Raw genomic sequence first — 22,859 nt, 5'->3', positions numbered from 1 at the left:
GAACACGCTGGAGGCTGATTGAAGCCACGCTGAACCATCCCTCTCTCTCTCTCTGACTGGATCTCTCTGCCCCTGCCCCCCCACGGAAGGAGGGGCAGCAGCTGATGCAGGAAAAGCCGGAGCTGGCCGGTTCGGTGCGGAAGAAACTGGGAGAGATCCGGCAATGCTGGGCGGAGCTGGAGAGCACCACGCAGGCGAAGGCCCGGCAGCTCTTCGAGGCCAGCAAGGCCGACCAGCTGGTGCAGAGCTTTGCCGAGCTGGACAAGCGGCTGCTCCACATGGAGAGCCAGCTGCAGGACGTTGACCCCGGCGGGGACCTGGCCACGGTCAACAGCCAGCTCAAGAAACTGCAGGTAAGGGATGGGGCGGGAGCAGGGGGCTGGAAAGCTGCAAGATGTAGCTGATGTGAGGGGAGAGACGGTGGTGTTTCTGGGAGCCCAAACTAATCAGTCAGTCAGTCAGTCAGTGGAATTTATTGAGCCTGAACTTTGGGCAGAGAATAAGTTATAATAATAATAGTAGTAATGATGGTATTTAAGTGCTAACTATGTACCAAGCACTGTTCTAAACCCTGGGGTAGATACAGGCTAATCAGGTTGGACACAGTCCCTGTCTCACATAGGCCTCCCAGTCTTAAGCACCTGGGAGAGTACAATGCAATTAATAATAATAATAATAATAATAATAATAATGGCATTTATTAAGCACTTACTACGTGCAAAAGCACTGTTCTATGTGCTGGGGAGGTTACAAGGTGATAATAATAATAATAATGATGGTATTTGTTAAGCGCTTACTATGCAAAGTACCATTCTAAACGCTGGGGAGGTTACAAGGTGATCAGGTTGTCCCACGGGGGGGGGCTCACAGTTTTAATCCCCATTTTACAGATGAGGTAACTGAGGCCCAGAGAAGTTAAGTGACTTGCCCAAAGTCACACAGCTGACAGTTGGCGGAGCCGGGGTTTGAGCTCATGACCTCTGATTCCAAAGCCTGTGCTCTTTCCACTGATAGACATGATCCCTGTCCTCAAGGAGCTTGCATCTAACAGAGCTGGGGAGCATGTAGACATCCCACCTCTCCACTAATGTCCCGGAGAAGCCCCTGCCGGGCCACAGAAAAGTTCCTGGCCCCGCTTTCCCAACCCCCACTGACCCCATAGACTGGGTGGACGCCTTTCTGCCAGTGACCTGCCCAATCCCCCAGGACTCTCTGCCCTGCCTCCCCACCCTCACCTCATCCGGCCCCAGAGTGAATGTGGCATGACTCTGATTTTCTGGCAGGTGGGCCATTCTCAGCGCCCACCTTGCCGGTCAGTGGGCATGAAGGAATTAGGAGCATGGCGGGGGAAGAAGAGTCCCCCGCTTTTTATGGCATTTGTTAAGCGCTTACTGTGTGTCAAGCCCTCTTCTAAGCATTGAGGTAGATAATGGTATAGAGAAATAGCATGGCATAGTAGCGGATATATGTATATATGTTTGTACATATTTATTACTCTATATATTTATTTATTTATTTTACTTGTCCATATCTATTCTATTTATTTTATTTTGTTAGTATGTTTGGTTTTGTTCTCTGTCTCCCCCCTTTTAGACTGTGAGCCCACTGTTGGGTAGGGACTGTCTCTATATGTTGCCAATTTGTACTTCCCAAGCGCTTAGTACAGTGCTCTGCACACAGTAAGCGCTCAGTAAATACGATTGATGATGATGATGATGGATAGAGCAAGGGGCTGGGAGTCAGAAGGTCATGGATTCTAATCTCAGCTCCACCACTTGTCTGCCGTGTGATTTTGGGCAAGCCATTTTGCTGCTTTGGGCCTCAGCTGCTTCATCTGGAAAATGGGGTTTGAGACTGTGAATCCCACGTGGGACAGGGACTATGTCTAACCCTGTTTGCTTGTATCCACCCTGTCGTTTAGTACAGTGCCTGGCACATAGTAAGCGCTTAACAAATACCGAAGTTAATCAGGCCAGATACAGCCCCTGTCCCACATGGGGCTCACAGTGTAAGTAGGAGGGGAACAGGTATTGAATCCCCATTTTGCAGTTGAGGAAACTGAGGCCCAGGGAAATGAAGGGCACATAGCAAGGTCACAGAGCAGACAAGGGGTGGAGTCAGGATTAGAACCCGGGTCCTGTAGCTCCCTGGCCCGTGTTCTTTCCACCAGCCCTCACTGCTTCCTTGGCATGGGTGGAGCTGAAGGGGTCCCAGAGAAGGTGCCCTTGCCCCAGTCACGTGCCCCAGGGATGTCCTACGTCGAGAGAGTAGGCGGCTAGGCAATGGGTGCAGGTGACTGATGTGGGCACTGTAGCTGGCAGCCTGAAGTTTGGGCAGGCAGAGGCAGATCATACGCTCCTCCTAGCCTGCTCTTCTGCCTCCTTCCCTTTCCATTCTCCTTCCTCCCACCTGGTCCCTTTTAGACTGTGAGCCCACTGTTGGGTAGGGACTGTCTCTATATGTTGCCAATTTGTACTTCCCAAGCGCTTAGTACAGTGCTCTGCACATAGTAGGGGCTCAATAAATACGATTGATGATGATGATGATGATGGTCCCACCCCCTGCCAGGCCCAACCACTCCAGCAGGGCCGGCCCTCTTCCATGGGGCCATGGGAATTCCAACCTCCCCAGCCAGGAAAACCCAGAGCCGCCCCCCGCCCCAACCTCGGGTCCCTCCGGACAGACGGGCAGTTCCAGGAATCAGACCAAAGCGACAGCCTCAGGCGCCCCTGCCTGGCTGGGGTCTAGCCAAGGGTCTCTTAATACTGCTTGGCCCAAGGCCTCTTTCCACCTCTCCAGCCCCATCCCGCCCTCTGGTTTGGCCCCCGGCCTCACCCCACCTCCTTTGTCAGGCCAACTCTGTGCAGAGAACTCCCTGGGACTCTGGAGGGAAGCTGAGTCACCAGCCGCCCACCCTCCACCTGGCAGGGGCAGTATGAGGTGGTGGACATCCAGGGCAATGGGCAGGGGAAACCCTGTGCCCATTGCCCACTCCCAGCCTTTCAATTCTGCTTGTGCTTGGCATCTCTTTCCCTTTCTCTCCCTCTGCCCTGGCTCTCTCCTGCTTCTTCTAGGATACCTGGCTCCGTTCGTTCTCTCTCTCTCTCTCTCTCCCCCCCCCCTTCCTCCCTCCCTCCCCCGGCTGCCGTCTTTCTTTCCATCTCTTAGTCCCAGACTCTGGCCCAGTGCCTCTCCCTGTGGATCTTGTTTTTTCCCTTGTCTCTGTCTCTCCCCACTCCACCTACCAGGGGCTTAACAGCAGTGTTCTTGACGGGGAAACTGGAGCTGTTCTGATCTCGAGCTAGAATGGGGGCGCCCAGCATCTGCAGCTGCCAGTTGGCTCCTACTGGTCCCGTAGCCCCCCAGCGCTCAGCTCTGAGGGCTCCTGCAGCCTCTCCCTGCATTGAACGAGGTGGGGGCAAGAGGCCAGATGGCAGCCCGTAGGACAGATCGGGGCCAGGTCTCCTGCCTGCTGCCCTTGTGTGCCCCGCTATGCCGTACGGCCTAGCCATTTCCCGGGGGGGCCCAGCCAGCCTGTCTGGACGCCGCTGCAGGGGAGGCGCCCTGGTTTCCTGCCTTGGCCAAAGTCAAGGAGTGAGGGAGGGGTGAGGGAAGGGGGGTCAGCGGGGGTGGAAAATGCGTTCACCCAGCTCCAGCAGGAGGGAAAGCCCTCCCCGGTCCCCAGATCCTGATGCCGGCTCCCCAAAAATCCAAGGATCAGTGTCACCGTGACTCTTCCTGTGAACTGTAAGCTCATGGGCGGGGAATGTGTCTGTTTACAGTTGTAGTGTACTCTCCCAAGCACTTAGCACAGTGTTCTGCACACAGTAAATGCTCAATAAATACAATCGGCCGGGCGTTCTTAGCCGTGTTTGCCCATCTGCTCGTTCCATTGCCACCTCTGACCTTTCCAGTTGGCCGGGTTTGTTCTTGGCTCCCATGGGCTCCTCTTTCCCTCACCCATCCATCCCCCTTCCCTCCTCTAGCCTTAGACCTGTGTGCCAGGGTAGGTGGGGCAGGTAGAAATAGAGAAGCAGCATGGCCCAGTGGTTAGAGCATGGGCCTGGGCGTCAAAAGGTCATGGGTTCTAATCCCAGCTCCACCACTTGTCATCTGTGTGACCTTGGGCAAGTGACTTCTCTTCTCTGGGCCTTAGTTCCCTCATCTGTTAAATGGGATTAAGACTGTGAGCCCTATGTGGAACAGGGACTGTGTCCAACCCAATTATCTTGTATCTACTCCAGGGCTTAGAACAGTGCCTGGCACATAGTAAGCATTTAACAGATACCATTATTATTATTTGATTCTGTGATGAGCCTACTGGGTGCCAAGTAGAGCGCTGTACAAAGGACTGGTGAAGCCTACGTGAGGGGAAATGAGACACTGTCCCTACCCCTCAAGAAGTTCCCAATATTAGAACAGTGCTCAGCACTTAAAACAGTGCTTGGCACCTAGTAAGTGCTTAACAAATACCATTATTATTATTATAAGAATGAAAATGGGGAGAGAGGGCTGGCAACAGACATATATGGAGCGGTGAAACAGTGCAAACAGGTAAAGAACATAAAAGACGAGGACAAATAGACAAAATGACAACAAAAGTAGCAGTAGGAGTAGGAAACAGTGGCTGAAGGAGCAGTTTCTGGCCTCTTACAACTCAGAGTCCTAAAGTCACAAACCACAGCCCTCCCAAGGTCTCTAGATCTTAAGCTTCTTGTGGGCAGGGAATGTAAGAACTTAATATAGTAAGTAAACATAGTAAGCTCTTAACAAGTACCATAAAAAAGTTCCTGAACTGTAGTTTCCAAAGGCTGATTATAACATCCCTAGTTTACTGTGGAGGAAGCCACATGTAAATTGAGTGCAGGTAGGGTCTAACGGGTTCAGAGGTCCCGGGGGTCCCTTCAGGCCTGGTCCAGGATGGGACCCCCAGAGCTGAGGCCCACAGCCCCAGGGTCTGGCCCGGCCCGACCTGGCCTTCTCAGTGACCGCCCCCCTCCCACCTGCTCCTGGTCAGACGATGGAGTCGCAGGTGGAAGAGTGGTACCGGGAAGTGGGAGAGCTGCAGGCCCAGACGGCGGCCCTGCCCTTGGAGCCGGCCAGCAAGGAGCTGGTCGGGGAGCGTCAGAACGCCGTGGGCACGCGCATCGTCCGGCTCATCGAGCCCCTGAAGGAACGCCGGCGTCTGCTTCTGGCCTCCAAGGAGTTGCACCAGGTTGGCCATGACCTGGAAGATGAGATTGTAAGTGGGGAGATGGGAGTTGGGGAAGGGCCGGGGGGAAGGTCCCCCCCTCAGAGTTGCACCCTTATTGGGGGCTCCACATCCCTGGGAGTCTCCGCTCCCTGGGGGCTCCGTGTCCTTGGGAGTCTCTGCCTCCTGGAGGCTCCGTGTCCCCGGGACTCCCCATCCCCTGGGACTCTGTGTTCCTGGGAGTCTTGCCCCTTGAGAGCTCCGTGTTCTTGGGAGTCCCTACCCCAGATACTCCTTATTCCCGGGAGTCTCCACCCCTTGAGGGCTCCTCTGGAGAGAGCGGGAGGGAAGGGCGCCGCTGGGCCTGGCCCTCCCCTTCCAGCTCGCTGACGGTTTCCGACCCCCCAGGTGTGGGTTCAGGAGCGGATGCCCGTGGCCACTCAGACGGAGCGGGGCAACAGCTTGCAGGAGGTGCAGCAGCTCATCAAGAAGAACCAGGTTGGGAGAGGGGGCAGGCCAGTGGGAGGGAGGGAGGGAGGCACAGAGTGCAGGAAGAAGGGAACTCGGAGGATGGAGGGAGAGGGAAAGGTGAGCAGGGCAGGATGGGAAAGGATTAAATGAGGGGGTGCAGAGGGAGGGAAAAAAAAGGGTGGGGAGGTGGGAAAGGGTGGCGGTGGGTTGAAGGCAGGACGATAATGGGCTGGAGGGATGAGACCTGGGGGCAGCCAACATGGCACAGCTTAGGAAGACCAGTGGCACAGTATGGTGCCAGGGAGTGGGGCAGGAAAGCCATGAGTTCCCAGAGAGAGCTGTATCCTGGATGTAGCTACCCACCCTCCGTATCCCGAGCCCGACTGTGCCCTGTCACTCTGCCTTTGGCCCGGAGAGGGTCTCTCAGAAGGGCCACGGGACTGCAGCCGGAACTGCAGCCCCAACTCTGGGATTGGCCAATCCAGGACTGCAGTGGGCGACTGATGTAGACGTTAAGGTTGCAGCCCTTGCCAGAGGCAGGAATGCCCCCAGGGTGTTTTGGGGGATGGCATGTAGCCTGGGCGTTGCCATTGCTCATTCTAGAGATGCCAGTCCAGTAAGCAGCATGGCGCCGTGGATAAAGGCTGGGCCTGGGAATCAGAAGGACCTGGGTTCTAATTCCTACTGCCACTTGACAGCTGTGTGACCTTGGACAAGTCACTTCACTTCCCTGTGCCTCAGCTTTCTCATCTGTAAAATGGGGATTAGGACTGTGAGCCTGCTTTGGTTACATCAACCCTAGCTCTTAGTACAGTACCTGGCACATAGGAAGCGCTTAAGAAATACTTCAATTACCATCATCATTATTGTTATCATCATTATTATCATTATCAGAGCCAGAAAAGCCAGGGCCCTCCAGAGACCATTTTGTCCCTGCCCTAATGGGGCAGTCAAAGGGAAACATGCAAGCAGGAGAGGCCATGGGCTCATCTACCCTCCTACCCACCCCCTCCAACTCCCAGGTCTAGCCTCAGCCCCTCCTGCTGCGGGTGAAGCTGGTTTATGTGGGGCACAGTCCGTTTGTGGTCCTGAGGTCCTCTCCCCTCCCCGCATCTAACCCACAGAGCCTCCGTCGGGAGATCCAGGGGCACCAGGCCCGGGTGGAGGAGGTGCTGGAGCGGGCAGGGGCGGTGGCCTCCCTGCGGAGCCCAGAGGCGGAGGGCGTGCGGCAGGGCCTGGACCAGCTGCGCAGCCTGTGGGGCACCCTGCGGGACGAGGCGGAGCGGCGCCAGCAGAGCCTGGATGCCGCTTTCCAGGTGGAGCAGTACTACTTTGACATGGCCGAGGTGGAGGCTTGGCTCAGCGAACAGGAGCTGCTGCTCATGAGCGAAGAGAAGGGCAAGGTCAGTTCGGCCCGGGGGCGAGAAGCTGCAGTGACGGGCTTGGTTGAGCTCCGTGCCCTAGGCTGAGCCTGGCCCTCGGCTGAGTGAAGTCCTGGGCTGAGTGAGGATCTGAACTGTGCCAACCCTAGAGCTTAGCGAGACCCTGGGCTGAGCCTGAGCCTGGCCCTGGGCTGAACAAGGCCCGAGACTGAGCCAAGCCTTGGGCTGCGCCAAACCCTGGGCTGAACACTTGGGAGAGTACACCAGAAGCACAAGACATGTTCCCTTCCTCTTGAACAGGGATGGGGAGGAGCAGAAATTAAAATGTTTACAAGTCGAATAGTCAGCGTAAATAACTAAAGGTAACTGTGATTACTCATTTATATCCAAAGGCGGAGGAAGAGTTTGAATAAACAAATGCAGGTGAGCTTGAGGCATCTGATGGGGTGTTGGAATTCATCAGGACAGGCTTGTTGGAAGAGATGAGATTTTAGGAGAGGGCTGCAATAATCGGTCAATCAATTAGTAGTATTTATTGAGTGCTTGCTATATATAGGGCTTGCTGTGCTCTATGGGCACTTGGTATTCACCCCACCCTCAGCCCACAGAACTTACAAACATGTCTGCAAATCATATATCTATATTAATGTTTGTCTCCCCCTCTAGACCCTAAGCTCACTGTGGGCAGGGAACGTGTCTACCAACTCTGTTGTATTGTTCTCTCCCAAGGGCTTAGTGCAGTATGCTGCACATAGTAAGCACTCAATAAATGCCACTGACTGATTGATTAAGCACTTGGGAGGGGACAATAGAGTTAGTACACCTGATTCCTGCCTTCAAAGGAGCTTACAATAATTTCTGTTTCCCTATCTAGACTGTAAGCTCGTTGTGGGCAGGGAATGTATCTGTTTATTGTTATACTGTACTCTCCCAAGTGCTTAGCACAGTTCTCTGCACACAGTAAGCACTCAGTAAATACGGTTGACCTACTGACTGACGCTAACTGAAGAGTAACACTAACATAACACAGTAAGCACTCAATATTATTGATTGTTTGACTGATAAATTATCGGTTGGGGGATAAGGGTTGTTGGTTGGTGGGAGGTGGGAGAGGGTGTGTGCTCCTAAGCGCTCAGTGGGTGAGCGCTGAAGCACGTGGGGGCCAGGAAGCATTGAAGCGGCAGTAGGAGGGGAAGGGTCTCCCGACTCGGGCGGAGCTGAGGGTGGGGGTTGCCAGCCAGCTCTCCCCTGCCCACCCCAGGACCCAGCTAACGAATACCCCTGCTTCTCCTCTGCTCTCCGTCCCTCCCACCCCTTCCCCTCCAGGACGAGCAGAGCACCCTCCAACTACTCAAGAAGCACCTGCTCCTGGAACAGGGAGTCGCCAACTACGAGGAGAGCATCGCCCAGCTCTCCCGACAGTGCCGTTCCCTGCTGGAGCTGGGGCACCCCGACAGGTGGGGAGGGGGCCCGGGGAGGCTCCGGGCGGGAGCCCAGGGCGACGGGGAGAGCTGACCGGCCGTACTGACGTCCGCCCCCTCCCCCTGCCGCCCGCTGCAGCGAGCAGATCAGCCGGCGCCAGTCCCAGGTGGATCGGCTGTACGTGGCACTGAAGGAGTTGGGCGAGGAGCGGCGGGCCCGGCTGGAGCAGCAGTACTGGCTCTTCCAACTCAGCCGCCAGGTGGATGAGCTGGAGCACTGGATCGCCGAGAAGGAAGTTGTCGCGGGCTCGCCGGAGCTGGGACAGGACTTCGAGCACGTCACGGTGAGGGGCCGGGGACCGGGTCGAGGGCCATGCTGGGACCTGAGAAAAGGTGGGAGGTGGAGGGGCCGGGGGAAGACGGAGTCTCAGGGGTAGCCAGGCGGATTGGAGAGGGCTGGCCAAGGAGGATGAGGCCCACGCAAAGTAGAGATGGCTACCACAGCCGAGATAATAATAATAATAATGATGGCATTTATTAAGCGCTTAACTGTGTGCAAAGCAGAGGTTATAAGGTAATCAGGTTGTCCCACATGGGGCTCACAGTCTCAATCCTCATTTTACAGATGAGGTAACTGAGGCAGAGAGAATCAATCAATCAGTCAATCAATCGTATTTATTGAGCGCTTACTGTGTGCAGAGCACTGTACTAAGCGCTTGGGAAGTACAAGTTGGCAACATATAGAGACAGTCCCTATCCAACAGTGGGCTCACAGTCTAAAAGGGGGAGACAGAGAATAAAACCAAATATACTAACAAAATAAACATACTAACAAAATAAGTGACTTGCCGAAGGTCACACAGCAGACAAGTGGTGGAGCTGGGATTAGAACCCACGACCTCTGACTCCCAAGCCCATGCTCTAACCACTAGGCCATGCTGCTTCTCTAAGAGCCGAGATGGCTCTTTGCCTGCAAGCCAGGGGACACAGGTAGGGCATTGGAGTCCAAGGGCATCCTGACTTTCCAGGAACTGGAGGCTGGGGCCGGGACCAGGAGAGGCAAGAGAATCAATCAATCAATCAGTGGTATTTATCAAGCAGTCAATCAGTGGTGTTTATTAAGCACTTAGAGAAGCAGCAAGGCCTAGTGGTTAGAGCATGGGCCTGGGAATCAGAAGGACCTGGGTTCTAATCCCGGCTCCGCCACTTCTCTTGAGCCTCAGATCCTTCATCTGTAACATGGGGATTAAGACTATGAGGCCCACGTGGGACAGGGATTGGGTCCACCCCAGTATACTTGTATTCACCCCAGTGCTTAGTAAAGTGCCTGGCACATAGTAAGCGCTTAACAAATACCACAGTTATTATTATTGCTGTGTGCCGAGCAGTATGCGCTAAGTGCTTGAGAGAGTACAGTACATCAGAGTTGGAAGAGACGTTCCCTGCCCACAAGGAGCTTCCGGTCTAGAGGGGAAATGAGGAAACTGTCCAGGGGCCACAAGCCTAGGTGCTCGCCCCTCCAGTGGGGCAGACGCGGGGTCTGCCCAGGGAGGAACGAGGAGGGCCTCCCGCTCCCCGAACCCGCACCCAGGTCCTGCAGGAGAAGTTCACCGAGTTCGCCAGCGAGACGGGCACGGCCGGGCGGGAGCGGCTGGCGGCGGTCAACCAGATGGTGGACGAACTGATCGAGTGCGGCCACACGGCAGCGGCCACCATGGCAGAGTGGAAGGACGGGCTGAACGAGGCCTGGGCCGAACTGCTGGAGCTCATGGGCACCCGGGCCCAGCTGCTGGCCGCCTCGCGGGACCTGCACAAGTTCTTCAGCGACGCCAGCGAGCTCAAGGGCCAGATCGAGGAGAAGCGGCAGCGGCTGCCCCGCCTGACGGCACCCCCTGAGCCCCGGCCCAACGCGGGCTCCATGCAGCGGGCGCTGCGGGCCTTCGAACATGACCTGCAGCTGCTCGTCTCGCAGGTGGGCACCGCCGTTCGGGCTCAGCCAGGAGAGGCGGATCTGGGGGCACAAGGTGGGGGTATCGGGAGTAGGGGACAGAGGCAAATCTTGGAGGGGGGACTGAGGCTGCAGCAGAGGTTTTTGAAAATGTTTGGCTGACTCGGGGTAATAATAATAATATTAATTGTGGTATTTAAGTGCTTACTTACGTGCCAAGCACTGTTCTAGTGCTGGGGGTAGATACATGGTATTCAGGGGTAGTGGCCCGCCCTGCCCCATCCACCCTGTAGCAGCTCCAAGAGGCTTCTGCTCCCCCAGTGATCCGCCCATCCCCTATTACCTCAGTTCCCAGCCCCCTCTCCACCTGCCTGCTTCCTCGAGGCCTGGGCTTAGTGCCGCTGTCCCTCAGCCCCAGTCACAACCACCTCACCACCTCCTTCCTCCACAGTGGGCAGGCCTAGCTCTCAAGTGGCCCCCCTGCCCCCGTTGCTGACAACCCTTTTGCCACTGACTCCCCGTGGCCCCTGGTCCCCCTCACCACCGACTCCTACCAGCCACTGACCCCTTCACCGCTGGCACCGTCCCCCATCTCCCACAGCTCCAAGGAGAAGCAGCCTGGTCTAGTGGATGGGCCCGAGAGTCAGAAGGACCTGGGTTCTAATCCCGAGCCACTACCGCAAGTCAGCTGTCCCTTCGGGCCCCACAGGTGCGTCAGCTGCAGGAAGGTGCGGCCCAGCTGCGCACAGTGTACGCAGGCGAGCACGCGGAGGCCATCGCGAGCCGGGAGCAGGAGGTGCTACAGGGCTGGAAGGAGCTGCTGGCCGCATGTGAGGACGCCCGGCTCCACGTCAGCTCCACGGCCGATGCCCTGCGCTTTCACAGCCAGGCCCGTGACCTCCTCACATGGATGGACGGCATCATAGGCCAGATCGGGGCCACGGACAAGCCCAGGTACCCCGGGACCCTCGACCCCAACCCCTGGCTGGGGGGCGAGGGGAAGCTCTCCCTCCTGTCCCCAGCCCAGAATCCAGTTCAAGTCATACCCCAGGGCCCCCAGTGTAGGCAGAAACAGGGAGCAGATCAATCAATCGTATTTATTGAGCGCTTACTGAGAGCAAAGCAATGTACTGAACGCTTGGGAGAGTACAATAAAATAATACAGCAGACACATTCCCTGCCCACAACAAGCTTACAGTTTAGAGGATGGAGGGAGGCTTTGGGGGGTACCCAAATCCCCTGAGCCAGCCCCATCCCAACCCTCCCCAAGGTGGGGCCAACTGGCCAGCCGGACCCCCCCGGGCCCCTCTTCCTTCCCTGGCTGACCCACCTTCAGGGACTTCGGTTTCCAGAGGAGGTAACCTTGGGGCTCTTCTGACCTGTATCAGCACCGGGGCCTTGTCCCTCTAGAGCCAGGGCTGTGGTGGGGGCAAGAGGAGGAGGTCATGCCCCCTGCTCCCTCCCCTTCTACCCCCCAACCCAGGGATGTGTCCTCAGTGGAGGTGCTGATGAACTACCATCAGGGCCTGAAGAGTGAGGGGGAGGCTCGGGGACCGGAGCTGGCGGCCTGCCTGGAACTGGGGCGCTCCCTGCTGCTCAACAGAAGCCCCATGGCTGATGAGGTGTGTGGGCGGGCTGCCGAGGGGAAGGGAGACGCTGTGGGGAAGACTCAGGGGGTTGGGGGTGGCCAGCCGGTCTAGCGAGCCTCCTGGGAGAAGTGCTGCAAAGCCTGGTTGGTGTGGGGGGTGCCCCCAATCCCCTCCCCCTCCCCCTCCTCCCCCTTGCAGATCCAGGCGCAGCTGGAGAAACTGGTCAACAGGAAGGAGGAGATGACAGACAAGTGGGACCGGCATTGGGAGTGGCTGCAGCAGAGTGAGTGTCCGTCCACAGGGCCAGGCAGGGGTGGAGCCGTGGGCCGTCACCCCGGCCACCGTCGGCCAACTTCCCCTCCTCTCCTCCAACTCCCCCCTCCAGCCAATGCCGTCCATCCGGCTGCTGGGATGAGTCCATCCGACTCCCCCTTTTAAACTGTGAGCCCACTGTTGGGTAGGGACTGTCTCTATATGTTGCCAATTTGTACTTCCCAAGTGCTTGGTACAGTGCTCTGCACATAGTAAGCGCTCAATAAATACGATTGATGATTGATGATGATGATGCTGGGGGTCACCTCCGCTCTACCAAAACTGCCCTCTCCTTCTCGCCCAATCCAATGGTCTCTACTCTGTTTTATCGTCCTCGACCCACCTTCGATACGGTGGACCACCCCCTTCTCCCGGGAACACTTGTCTAACCTTGATTTCCCTGACCCTGTCCTCTCCTGGTTCTCCTCCCACTTAATAATAATAATAATAATAACAATAATTGTGGTATTTGTTGAATGCTTGCTATGTGCCAGGCACTGTACTAAGCGCTGGGGTGGATACGAAGTAAATCAGGTTGCACGCAGTCCCTGTCCCACGTGGGGCTCACAGTCTCAATCCCCATTTTACAGATGAGGGAACTGAGGCTCAGAGGAAGGAAAATGACCTGTGCAAGGTCACACAGCAGATAAGTGGCAGAGACGGGATTAGAACCCATGACTTTCTGAATCCCAGGCCCACGCTTTATCCACAACGCTATGCTGCTTCCCACTTCTCTGTACACTCCTCCTCAGCCTCTTTCCCCCAGCCCTCCTCTGCCTCCCACCTCCTAACTGTGGGTGTCCTTCAGGGCTCAGTTCTGGGTTCCCTTCCCTTCTCAGTCTACACTCCCTCCCTTGGGGAGCTCTTTCCCTGTCACGGCTTCAACCACCTCTTCTTTGGGAATGACTCACAAATCTAGCTCATCAGCCCCGCATCTCTCTCCTTCTCTGCAATCTCACATACCTTCCTGTGTTCAGGACATCTCTACCTGGATATCCCCCAGCTCCTCAAGCTCTATTTTCTCTCCTAAATCCTCTCTTCCTCCTAACTTTCCCATCACCATCTACACCACCACCCTCCCCATCTCTCAAGCCGACAATCTGGGCATTGCCTTTGACTCCCTTCTTTCAGTCCCCACAGTCAGTCAGCAGATATTGTTGGTTTTTTGCCTTCACTACATTTCCAGAATTTGCCCCTTCCTCTCCCTTCAAAATGCCAAGCACTCTTCCACAGGTCCAAAGTCTCATCCCACTTAACTCCTCCATCAGCCTCCTGGCTGACCTCTCTGTCTCTAGCCTCTTCCCTCTCCTGTCCACACTTCCCATTGCTGCCTGGATCATTTTTGTAGAACACATCTCCCCGCTCCTCAAAAACCCTCACGAGCAGACCATTTTTCTCCGTGTCAAGCAGAAACTCCTGGCCATTGGCTTTAAGACACTGAATCGGCTCTCTCTCTATGACTTGTGCTTGCTCCTCTCCCACTAACCCCCAGTTCCTACACTGGACTTCTCTCACTGTGCTCCCTCGCCGACCCCTTGCTCCCGTCGTCCACCTGCCTGAAACTCCCTTCCTCTTCACATCCGCGGATCGCTGCTCTCCCCCTTCTTTCCGGCCCTGTTGAAATCACATCTCTGGGAGACCTCCTCCGATTAATCTTTCACCTCCTCACCGTATTTCTCCCGACTGCCACTTCAACATTTCCGTGTCACCCAAGCACTTGGGTACTCCTCCTGTCCGCTTCCCCCCATCCGCAGCCTCCCGCCCTCCCATAGCACCTGCCTCTGTCTTTATGCTCTAGTACTTTCATTTTAATGTTTGCCTCCCTCACCAGATTTTAAAACCCCATGAGGGCAGGGATCATGGCTAGTGTACCCTCCCGAGCATTTAGTACAGTATTCTGCACAGGGTAAGTGCTCAGTCAGTCAGTGGAATCAGCTGACTGAGCGGTGTACTGAGTTCTGGACGGAGTCCGGTAGAGTTATCGGGAACACAACACCTGCCCGCAAGGAGCTGACAGTCCAGTGGGGGAGATGGACAGGAGGCAGAGGGACAGGGACCATGGACCTGAGTCAGCGCTTCGACAGTTGGGTGTGAAAGTCGAGGGGAACCGCAGTGCCTTAGGCCTTATAAGCGCCCGGGACAGAGGGGTCCCCAAGCATTGAAGTAGCCTTTGTTCAGTCAGTCGATCATATTTATTCATTCATTCATTCAGTCGTATTTATTGAGCGCTTACTGTGTGCACAGCACTGTACTAAGCACGTGGGAGAGCACAGTATAACAAACAGAAACATTTCCTGGCCACAACAAGCTTACAGCCTGGAGGGAGAGACAGATATTACTATCCACTAATAAATGACAGATGTGGAAGTAAGCTCTGTGGGCCTGGGAGGGGGGATGAATAAAGGGAGCAAGTCAGGGCGATGCAGAAGGGAGTTGGAGAAGAGGAAACCGGGGGCTCAGGGCAACTTGAGCCCTCACTGTTTGCACAGCATTGTACTAAGCACTTGTGAGAGTACAGTACAACAATAAACAAACACACTCCCAGCCCACAATGAGCTTACAGTCTCTGGATGGGGGAGACAGACATTAATATAAATAACTGGAGGACGTGAACTGAGGGGAAGAGAAACGGATGAGGAAAGAAAGGCTTCAAAGATGGGCAGAGCGGGCACGGAGGAGGAGGAGGAGGAGGAGGAGATAGCCAGGGGCGTGGGCCCGGGCCCAGAGAGTGAGCCCCTTGGCCAGGAGGAGCCGGGACGGGCCCTGAGCACCCCCCTTCCGGCCCCCTCCCTCAGTGCTGGAGGTGCACCAGTTTGCCCAGGAGGCCGTGGTGGCGGACGCGTGGCTGACAGCGCAGGAGCCGCTGCTGCGGAGCAGGGAGCTGGGGAGCAGCGTCGACGAGGTGGAGCAGCTGATCCGCAGGCACGAGGCCTTCCGCAAGGCCGCCGCCGCCTGGGAGGAGCGCTTCAGCTCTCTACGGCGCCTCACCACGGTCAGTCCTGCCCCCCCCCCCCCGACCCCCCAACCCTTTGCCATCCATCCCACACCTGTCCTTCCCTCTCCTTTCCGCGGGGGGAATGTGTCTGTTTATTGTTCTGTTGTACTCTCCCAGCGCTTAGTATAGTGCTCGGCACCCACTAAGTGCGCAATATATACGATTGACTGACTGGTTCCTGGAGGTCCCTGCCCCTGCCCCACCCCGACTCTCTGTAGCTCTTTGTCTTCTGGTTGCTGGCCCAGACTACCAGCCACAGAAGGCTTTGGGCCTGGGCTCCCTGGGAGACGCCAGTCTCTCCTGGCCAAAGGCAGGCAGGAAATGTGGATGAGGAGATGGCGTGGCCTCCTGGCCCTGATTCGTCCCCTACCCCTCCACCCCGGCTCTGTAGATTGAAAAGCTGAAGGCAGAACAGAGCAAGCAGCCTCCCACCCCGCTGCTGGGGCGCAAGATCTTCGGGGACCCAGCCGAGCTGGCGGCCAAGGCGGCGCCGCTGCTGCGGCCCGGCCCCTTCGAGCGGACCCTGGACCCGCTGGGCCGGAGGACCGCCGAGCTCCTGGCCACCGCCTCCCGGCTGGACACCGCACCCGACAGCCGGGCCCGAGTGGGCTACGTCAGGCAGGAGCTGAAGCCAGAGCGGCTCCAGCCCCGGATGGACCGGCTCCAGGACGGGCCTGGGGAGCCGACCCCACCGCCGGCTGGGAGCGAGGAAGGGGCTGGGGCCCGACGGGACCGGCCGGAGTCCTGGGGAGCCCCCAGCCTCGAGGCCGTCGAGGCCTCCGGCCCCTCCGGGGACCGGGCCCGCCCGGAGCGGCGGGCCGAGCGGCAGGAGTCGAGTGAGCCGGAGCCCGGGCGGGCGGAGGAGCTGGCCCGGCGGCGGGCCGGGGAGCGGGCGGAGCGGCGGGCAGAGCGGCAGGAGTCGGGCGAGCAGGAGCCGGGCACGAGCCACACCCTGGGGCGCCATGAGCTGCAGGAGCGGCGGAGGGAGAGGCGGGAGAGGCGGCTGGAGCGGCAGGAGTCGAGCGAGCAGGAGTCACCCCGCTTGGATCCCGCCAAGGGGTGAGGGGCACCTCCGTCCGGGACCAGAATGGGGGCTCCGTGTTTCCTCCAGAGTGAGGCCGAGACCAGGCCCATGAGGTGGGGCGGGTGTGCGTGCCTTAGTGTGTGTGTTTGCACGTGTGTGTGTCTGCCAAGCTCGGGCTATGTGGTCGGTGCCCTGGGAGCAAGGGGATGGGAAGGGATGGGGGAAAGCCCTGCCCTGGAGGAGGGAGCCCGCGGGGACCATCCCACCAGACCTCGCAGGTGGTCGGGCTGGCGGAGGGTCAGTCAATCATTTATTGAGTGCTTACTCTGTGCAGAGCGCTGAACTAAGCGTTTGGGAGTGTAGAACACTAACACATTCGCTGTCGTAAACGAGCTGACAGTCTAGAGGGTTGAGCCAGGAAGGGACTTTCTGCCCTATTTCTAGGGGTGGGATGCTGCCCAAAGGCTTCAGCATTCTCTTGGGGTGTCCCCCATTCATTCATTCAATCGTATTTATTCATTCATTCAATTGTATTTATTGAGCGCTTACTGTGTGCAGAGCACTGTACTAAGCGCTTGGAAAGTACAATTCGGCAACAGATAGAGACAATCCCTGCCCAACAACAGGCTCACAGTCTAGAAGCGGGGAGACAGACAGCAAAACCAAACAAATAGACAGGCATATTGGACCCACCAGAGACAGTGTAAGCTTCTTGAGGGCAAGGATCATGTCCACCCACGGTATCGTACTCTCCCAAATGCTTAGTACAGCACTCTGCACGATAATAATAATGGCATTTTTCTGTACGCAAAGCACTGTTCTAAGCACTGGGGAGGTTACTAGGTGATCAGGTTGTCCCACGGGGGGCTCACAGTCTTCATCCCCATTTTACAGATGAGGTAACTGAGGCACAGAGAAGTTAAGTGACTTGCCCAAAGTCACACAGCTGACAATTGGCAGAGTCAGGATTTGAACCCATGACCTCTGACTCCAAAGGCCGTGCTCTTTCCACTGAGCCACGCTGCTTCTCACAAAGCAAGCATGCTGCACAAATACCATGATGTATTTCACACGCGCTTACTTGGTGCCAAGCACTGGAGTCAATACAGGATGATCAGGGCAGACGTAGTCCCTGTTTGACATGGGGCTCACAGTCTAAGAAGGTGTAGAGGTTAGTAACCAAGCGCTTAGTACAGTGCTGTGCACACAGTAAGCGCTCAATAAATACGATTGATTGATTGAAGAGGTATTGAGCTCCCCCTCTAGACTGTAAGCTCATCGTGAGTAGGGAACATGTCTACCAACTCTTGTTATATTGTTCTATTGTATTCTCCCAAGTACTTAGTTCAGTGCTCTGCACACAGTAAGTGCTCAATAAATATGATGGATTGATTGAACCCCCATTTTACAGATGAGGCAGTGGAGGAACAGAGAATAATTATGGTATTCGTTAAGTGTTTACTAAGTGCCATATACTGTTCTGAGCGCTGGGGTAGATACAAGGTTTATCAGGTTGGACTTAATCCCTGTCCCACATGGGGCTCACAGTCCAGGTAGGAAGGAGTAGGATTTAATCCCCGTTTTACAGAAGCTTGCTGTGGGCAAGGAACGTGTCTACCAACTCTATTGTATTGAACTCTCCCAAGCGCTTAGTACAGTGCTCTGCACACAGTAAGCACTCAGTAAATACCATTGATTGATTGATTGATTGATTTACAGATGAGGAAACTGAGGCACAGAGAAGCTAAGTGACTTGCTCACCCTGCAGACAAGTGGCGGAGCCAGGAGTAGAACCCAGGTCCTCTGATTTCCAGGCCCATGCTCTTTCCACTAGGCCCTGCTGCTTCTCATTGATTGATTGATTGAGTGGCCCACCCAGGGGCTCCCCTTAACTGCCCACAGCACCCTGGGACCAGGAGCCAGGGAGCGAACAGAGTAGAGGCTACTAACCCTCTGCAGGGCTCTGCTGACCTCCGACCTCCTCTCGGCTTAGCTGATGGTCCCTGTTCCTGCCTCTGCCCCTGCCCCGTCCTTCATCCTGCCCTGCCCCGTCCCTAATCCTGCCCTGCCTCCCATCCTGCCCCCGTCCCTGATCTTGACCCTGCCTCCCACCCTGTCCCCTCCCCTGACCCTGCCTTCTACTCTTTCCCTGTCCCTGTTCCTTACCCTGCCCCATCCCATGCCTCCCACCCTGGTTCTGACTCTATCCCTGCCTTCTCCCCACCCCCCAGCAGGAAAGCCACCCTCGCTGACATCGTGGAGCAGCTGCAGGAGAAGGAGTCGGGCCTGGTAGCGGCCGGGGCCTCTGCTGTGATGGACCTTAGAGAGAAGTTGGTAAGGAGTGGGAGGTCCTGTCAGGCTCAGGGGAGAGGGAGGGGAATGGGTACTACATACCATCAGTGGGCTGGGACTGTCCCTTGGTTTCCCCAGAAGTTGCATACTTGGTTACGGCGGAGAAGGTGAGGGGGTGTTTGGGGAGAGGGCCTGCAGCCCCAAAGCCCCCTCTTTCCTTCATCCCTTCCTCCTTTCCACCACACCAGCCCTCCCCGCCCCTGCCCCGGGAGCTGCCCCCTGGACGCCTTCCCAACGGGCTGGAGCTACTCCCGGAACGGACGCCCCGGCCCGACCGACCCCGAGCCCGAGACCGCCCCAAGCCCCGGCGGCGCCCCCGGCCCCGGGAACCCAGCGGGGAGGGCGGGGGCGGGCGGAGGTCTCGCTCGGCCCCCGCCCAGGGCAGCAGTGCCCCGCCCCCACCCCCACCAACCCACACCGTCCAGCTGGAGGGCTTCTTGCTCCGAAAGCGGGAGCTGGAGGGGCCCAACCGCAAGGCGTCTAATCGGTGAGTGGTCCCAGGCCAGGAAGGGAGAGCAGTCATTCAGTCAGTTGTATTTATTGAGCACTTACCATGTGCAGAGCACTGTACAAAGCACTCGGGAGAGTATAAAAGAACAATGAAACAGACGTTCCCTTCCCACAACAAGCTAACGGTCTGGAATTGGAGACAGACATTAATATAAATAAGTAAAATGACAGATCCGGAACCAAGTGCTGTAGGGCTGGGAGAGGGGATGAATAAAGGGAGCAAGTCAGGGCGACACAGAAGAGGAAAGGTGGGCTTAGGATAGGCGTCTTGGAGGAGATGGGCTTTCAATAAGGCTTTGAAGGAGGGGAGAGTAATTGCCTGTCGGATATGAGGAGGGAAGGCATTCCAGGCAGAGGAAAGACATGGGTGAGGGGTCGGTGGTGAGATAGATGAGATCGAGGTATAGTGAGAAGGTTGGCATTAGAGGAGTGAAGTGTGTGTGGGTTGGGTTGTAGTAGGAGAGCGGCGAGATGAGGAAGGAGGGGGCAAGGGGATTGAGAGCCGATGGTGAGGAGTTTCTGTTTAATGAGGGGGTGAATGGGCAGCCACGAGAGGTTCTTGAGTAGCGGGGAAACACAGCCTGAACGTTTTTGCAGAAAAATGATCCGGGCAGCTGAGAGCACCCGCTGATAGGGGCCAGGCAGCCGGTCAGGGAGTGGGATGGGACCCCAACTGGCAGGCCGAGGATGGGGTGCATGTGTGTCGGGCAAGGAGAGAGGGCACAGGAAGAGATCAAGGGAGGGCAGGGGCTGGGGCGGGCCCTGCCTTAGGCTTTTGGTAAAGGTGTAAAGGGGCTGAGCTGGAGAGGGGAAACCTTGCCAGGAGCCCTGTGGGCTCAAAAGGGTGAATGAGGGGCAGCAGACGTTCAGCGCCCTCCTGTTCCGTCCATCCCTCCCTCTCTCCGTCCCCCGCAGGTCATGGGTGAACCTGTACTGCGTGCTGAGCAAGGGCGAGCTGGGCTTCTACAAGGACGCCAAGGGTCCGGGCTCGGGCAGCACCCATGGGGGTGAGCCGCTGTTCAGCCTGCAGAGCGCCATCAGCGAGGTGGCCAACGACTACAAGAAGAAGAAGAATGTCTTCAAACTCAAGTGAGTGGACGCGGGCAGGGCTTGGGGAGGGGCTTGGGCCGGCGGAGAAATAGATGGGCCAGGGGGCCGAGGGCTGTGAGCTGCGGCTGCCACAAGAACTGGAGTCACGGTGGTTAAGCCTGCCGTTTTCCGCTCCCTCTCCAACAGGACCCACGATGGCAGCGAATTCCTCCTGCAGGCCAAGGATGAGGTGAGAATTGTCTCATCTTTCCCCCCCCTTCTTCCCCCCTTTTTCAAGGTATCTGTTAAGACCTTACTATGAACCAGGCACTTTATTAAGCACTGGGGTAGATACAAGCTAATCAGGTCAGAACACAGTCCCTGTCCCACATGGGGCTCACAGTCTAAAGCCCCATTTTCATTCATTCATTCAATCATATTTACTAATAATAATAATAATGGCATTTGTTAAGCGCTTACTATGTGCAGAGCACTGTTCTAAGTGCTGGGGGGGGAATAAAAGGTGATCAAGTTGTCCCACTTGGGGCTCACAGTCTTAATCCCCATTTTACAGATAAGATAACTGAGGCTCAGAGAAGTTAAGTGACTTGCCCAAGGTCACACAGCAGACATGTGGCAGAGTCGGGATTCAAACCCATGACCTCTGACTCCAAAGCCCGTGCTCATTCCACCGAGCCGCATTTGAGTTCTTACTGTGTGTAGAGCACTGTACTAAGCCCTTGGGAGAAGATGAGGGAATTGAGGCATGGGGAAGTGAAGTGACTTGGCCAAGGTCACCCAGCAGACAAGTGGCAGAGCTGGGATGAGAACTCAGGCCTCCTTGTGCTGGCTCCTGCGCCTTCCTCCTCCTCCTCCAGAGACCCCCAGGCCACCCACACTGCCCTCCCCCTCCTTCCTGCTGCCCGTCCTAAACAAAGAGAGCACCCTGTGCCTGGGACACTTGGACATGGCTAGGTGGGCACTGACTGCTCGCCCTCCATCTTCTCTGTCCCACTCCTCTGCGTGGCTTTGTGGCTAGAACACCGGCCTGGGAATCAGAAGGACCTGGCTTCGAATCCTGGTTCCGCCACATGTCTGCCGTATGACCTTGGGCGAATCACTTCACTTCTCTCGGGCTCAGTTACCTCATCTGTAAAATGGGGATCAAGAGCGTGAGCCCCATGTGGGACAGGGACTTTGTCCAACCTAACGTGCATATATGCCAGCACTTGGAACAGTGCTGTAATAGTACTATTAATGGACTCAAATGTTATTATTTATAACAATAGGAGGAGATGAAGAGCTGGCTGCAGGCTGTGGTGGCATCCGTGGCAGAACACGCCGAGATTGCCCGCTGGAGCCAGGCACTGCCCACCACGTCCTCCACCGACGAGGCCAACCCCAAGCGGGAAGCTGGCGGCGAGCGGAGAGCGAGCGGCAGTGGCCGCAGAAAGTGACTGGTCCTCGTCGTCCCCTCCCCACACACCCCTACCCCGCTCCCGGGGCTCTGCGGAGACACAGGGGCCCCGCTGGACGGGCCTTCCGCCCCCTGGCCAGCGGGCACATCCTCTTGTCACAGGAGGCTTGTCTTCCCCTCCTCCCCCATAGTTGTTGTCATGGGCCCTGAGTCCTGAGCACTTTGAGGGGCACGGGGGCTCCTCAAGCCCTCCTCCCCAGCTCCGGGCCCCAGAGCTGCGCCCAGGGCCCCAGGCTCGGGCGGCACAGGAAGATGTGGGCCAGGTCCTGGAGCGGGAGCGCTTTGGCCTAACTGGACGGGGCTGGGCTGGGGAATGGTCTCTGAGCCTCTCCCACAATGTGTGTGTGTGTGTGTGGTGGGTTTGGGGGGGGCTGGGAGGACAGTGTGCCCAGGAGAGGGGGAGGGGGCTGCACTCACAAGCCATATTGCTGCTCCCCTGCCTTTCCCCTTCCTTCCCTCTTTCTTCTCCCTCCTCACCCCTTTCCCTGCAAACTCTCCCCCAGCAGGGCCGGCAGGGGCCAGGCCGGGGGTGAGAGCTTCTTTTTTTATGCAATAAACCAAGGGGCAGGGAGGCTGGGGGAAGCTGGGAAGCTGGTCAGACAGACTTCTGCTCCTCCTCGACCCCCAGCCTCAATGCCCCCAGGCCCAGACCTGTGCCCTCTGGCCACAGTCCTGGGCCCAGAGGCCTGGGGCGAGGGGGACTAGGAGGAGAAGGGACGGGTGGGTGGGGGGTGGCAGGGGGCGGGGGAGGGTTCCCTGCTCAGGGTCAGGAAGCAATAAGCCCCGTCTTCGTGCAGAGGTTGGGGGAGCTGCTGCTTTTAGCTCTCAGGTGGTGGTGGTCGTGGTCCGGCTGGGGGAGAGAGCAGGGAAGGGGGGAGACCCCGCCAGGCCTGCCCTCCTCCGCAGCCACGGTGTCGACCTCTGCCTAGGATGGGGCGGGTGCGCTGGGAAGGAGCTGGGTGCCCACCTAGCATCCTCCCCGCACCTTTACCTCACTTCCAACGCTGCCTTGTTCTGCCCCGCTCCACCCGGCCCGGCCCCAATTTAATTTAGTGAGAGTCACGTATCTATGTATGTATTTATGGATTTATTTTTGAGAAATCCCATCCGCCATCCAACTGCTCCACGCCCTTCCCATCCCTGCCTCCTGTGGCTCCC

The 22,859-nt window shown here is 57.0% G+C and overlaps 1 protein-coding gene across 2 annotated transcripts in view; it reads left to right on the top strand.

The window, feature by feature from the left end:
• Positions 1-22,414, top strand: part of SPTBN4 (spectrin beta, non-erythrocytic 4) — a 65,937-nt gene extending 43,523 nt beyond the window's left edge. Inside the window, exons 20-36 of one of the 2 annotated variants that reach the window (XM_038767110.1) lie at positions 90-353; positions 5,018-5,242; positions 5,600-5,689; positions 6,787-7,065; positions 8,371-8,501; positions 8,605-8,809; positions 10,057-10,437; positions 11,123-11,367; positions 11,897-12,035; positions 12,201-12,285; positions 15,110-15,306; positions 15,701-16,368; positions 18,568-18,667; positions 18,874-19,172; positions 20,111-20,284; positions 20,432-20,474; positions 21,514-22,414. In XM_038767110.1, the coding sequence (XP_038623038.1) occupies positions 90-353; positions 5,018-5,242; positions 5,600-5,689; positions 6,787-7,065; positions 8,371-8,501; positions 8,605-8,809; positions 10,057-10,437; positions 11,123-11,367; positions 11,897-12,035; positions 12,201-12,285; positions 15,110-15,306; positions 15,701-16,368; positions 18,568-18,667; positions 18,874-19,172; positions 20,111-20,284; positions 20,432-20,474; positions 21,514-21,681 (3,693 nt within the window). In that variant the 3' untranslated portion in view covers positions 21,682-22,414. Of the gene's footprint in view, positions 1-89; positions 354-5,017; positions 5,243-5,599; positions 5,690-6,786; positions 7,066-8,370; positions 8,502-8,604; positions 8,810-10,056; positions 10,438-11,122; positions 11,368-11,896; positions 12,036-12,200; positions 12,286-15,109; positions 15,307-15,700; positions 16,369-18,564; positions 18,668-18,873; positions 19,173-20,110; positions 20,285-20,431; positions 20,475-21,513 lie in introns of both variants that reach the window. The other variant, XM_038767109.1, reaches the window with a different exon arrangement.
• Positions 22,415-22,859: the final 445 nt, after the last annotated feature.

The sequence above is a fragment of the Tachyglossus aculeatus genome, chromosome 26 (assembly GCF_015852505.1).
Source record: "Tachyglossus aculeatus isolate mTacAcu1 chromosome 26, mTacAcu1.pri, whole genome shotgun sequence".
NCBI lineage: Eukaryota > Metazoa > Chordata > Mammalia > Monotremata > Tachyglossidae > Tachyglossus > Tachyglossus aculeatus.
The sequence above is the reverse complement of the archived record's forward strand: the minus strand, read 5'-3'. Positions and strand labels throughout refer to the sequence as shown.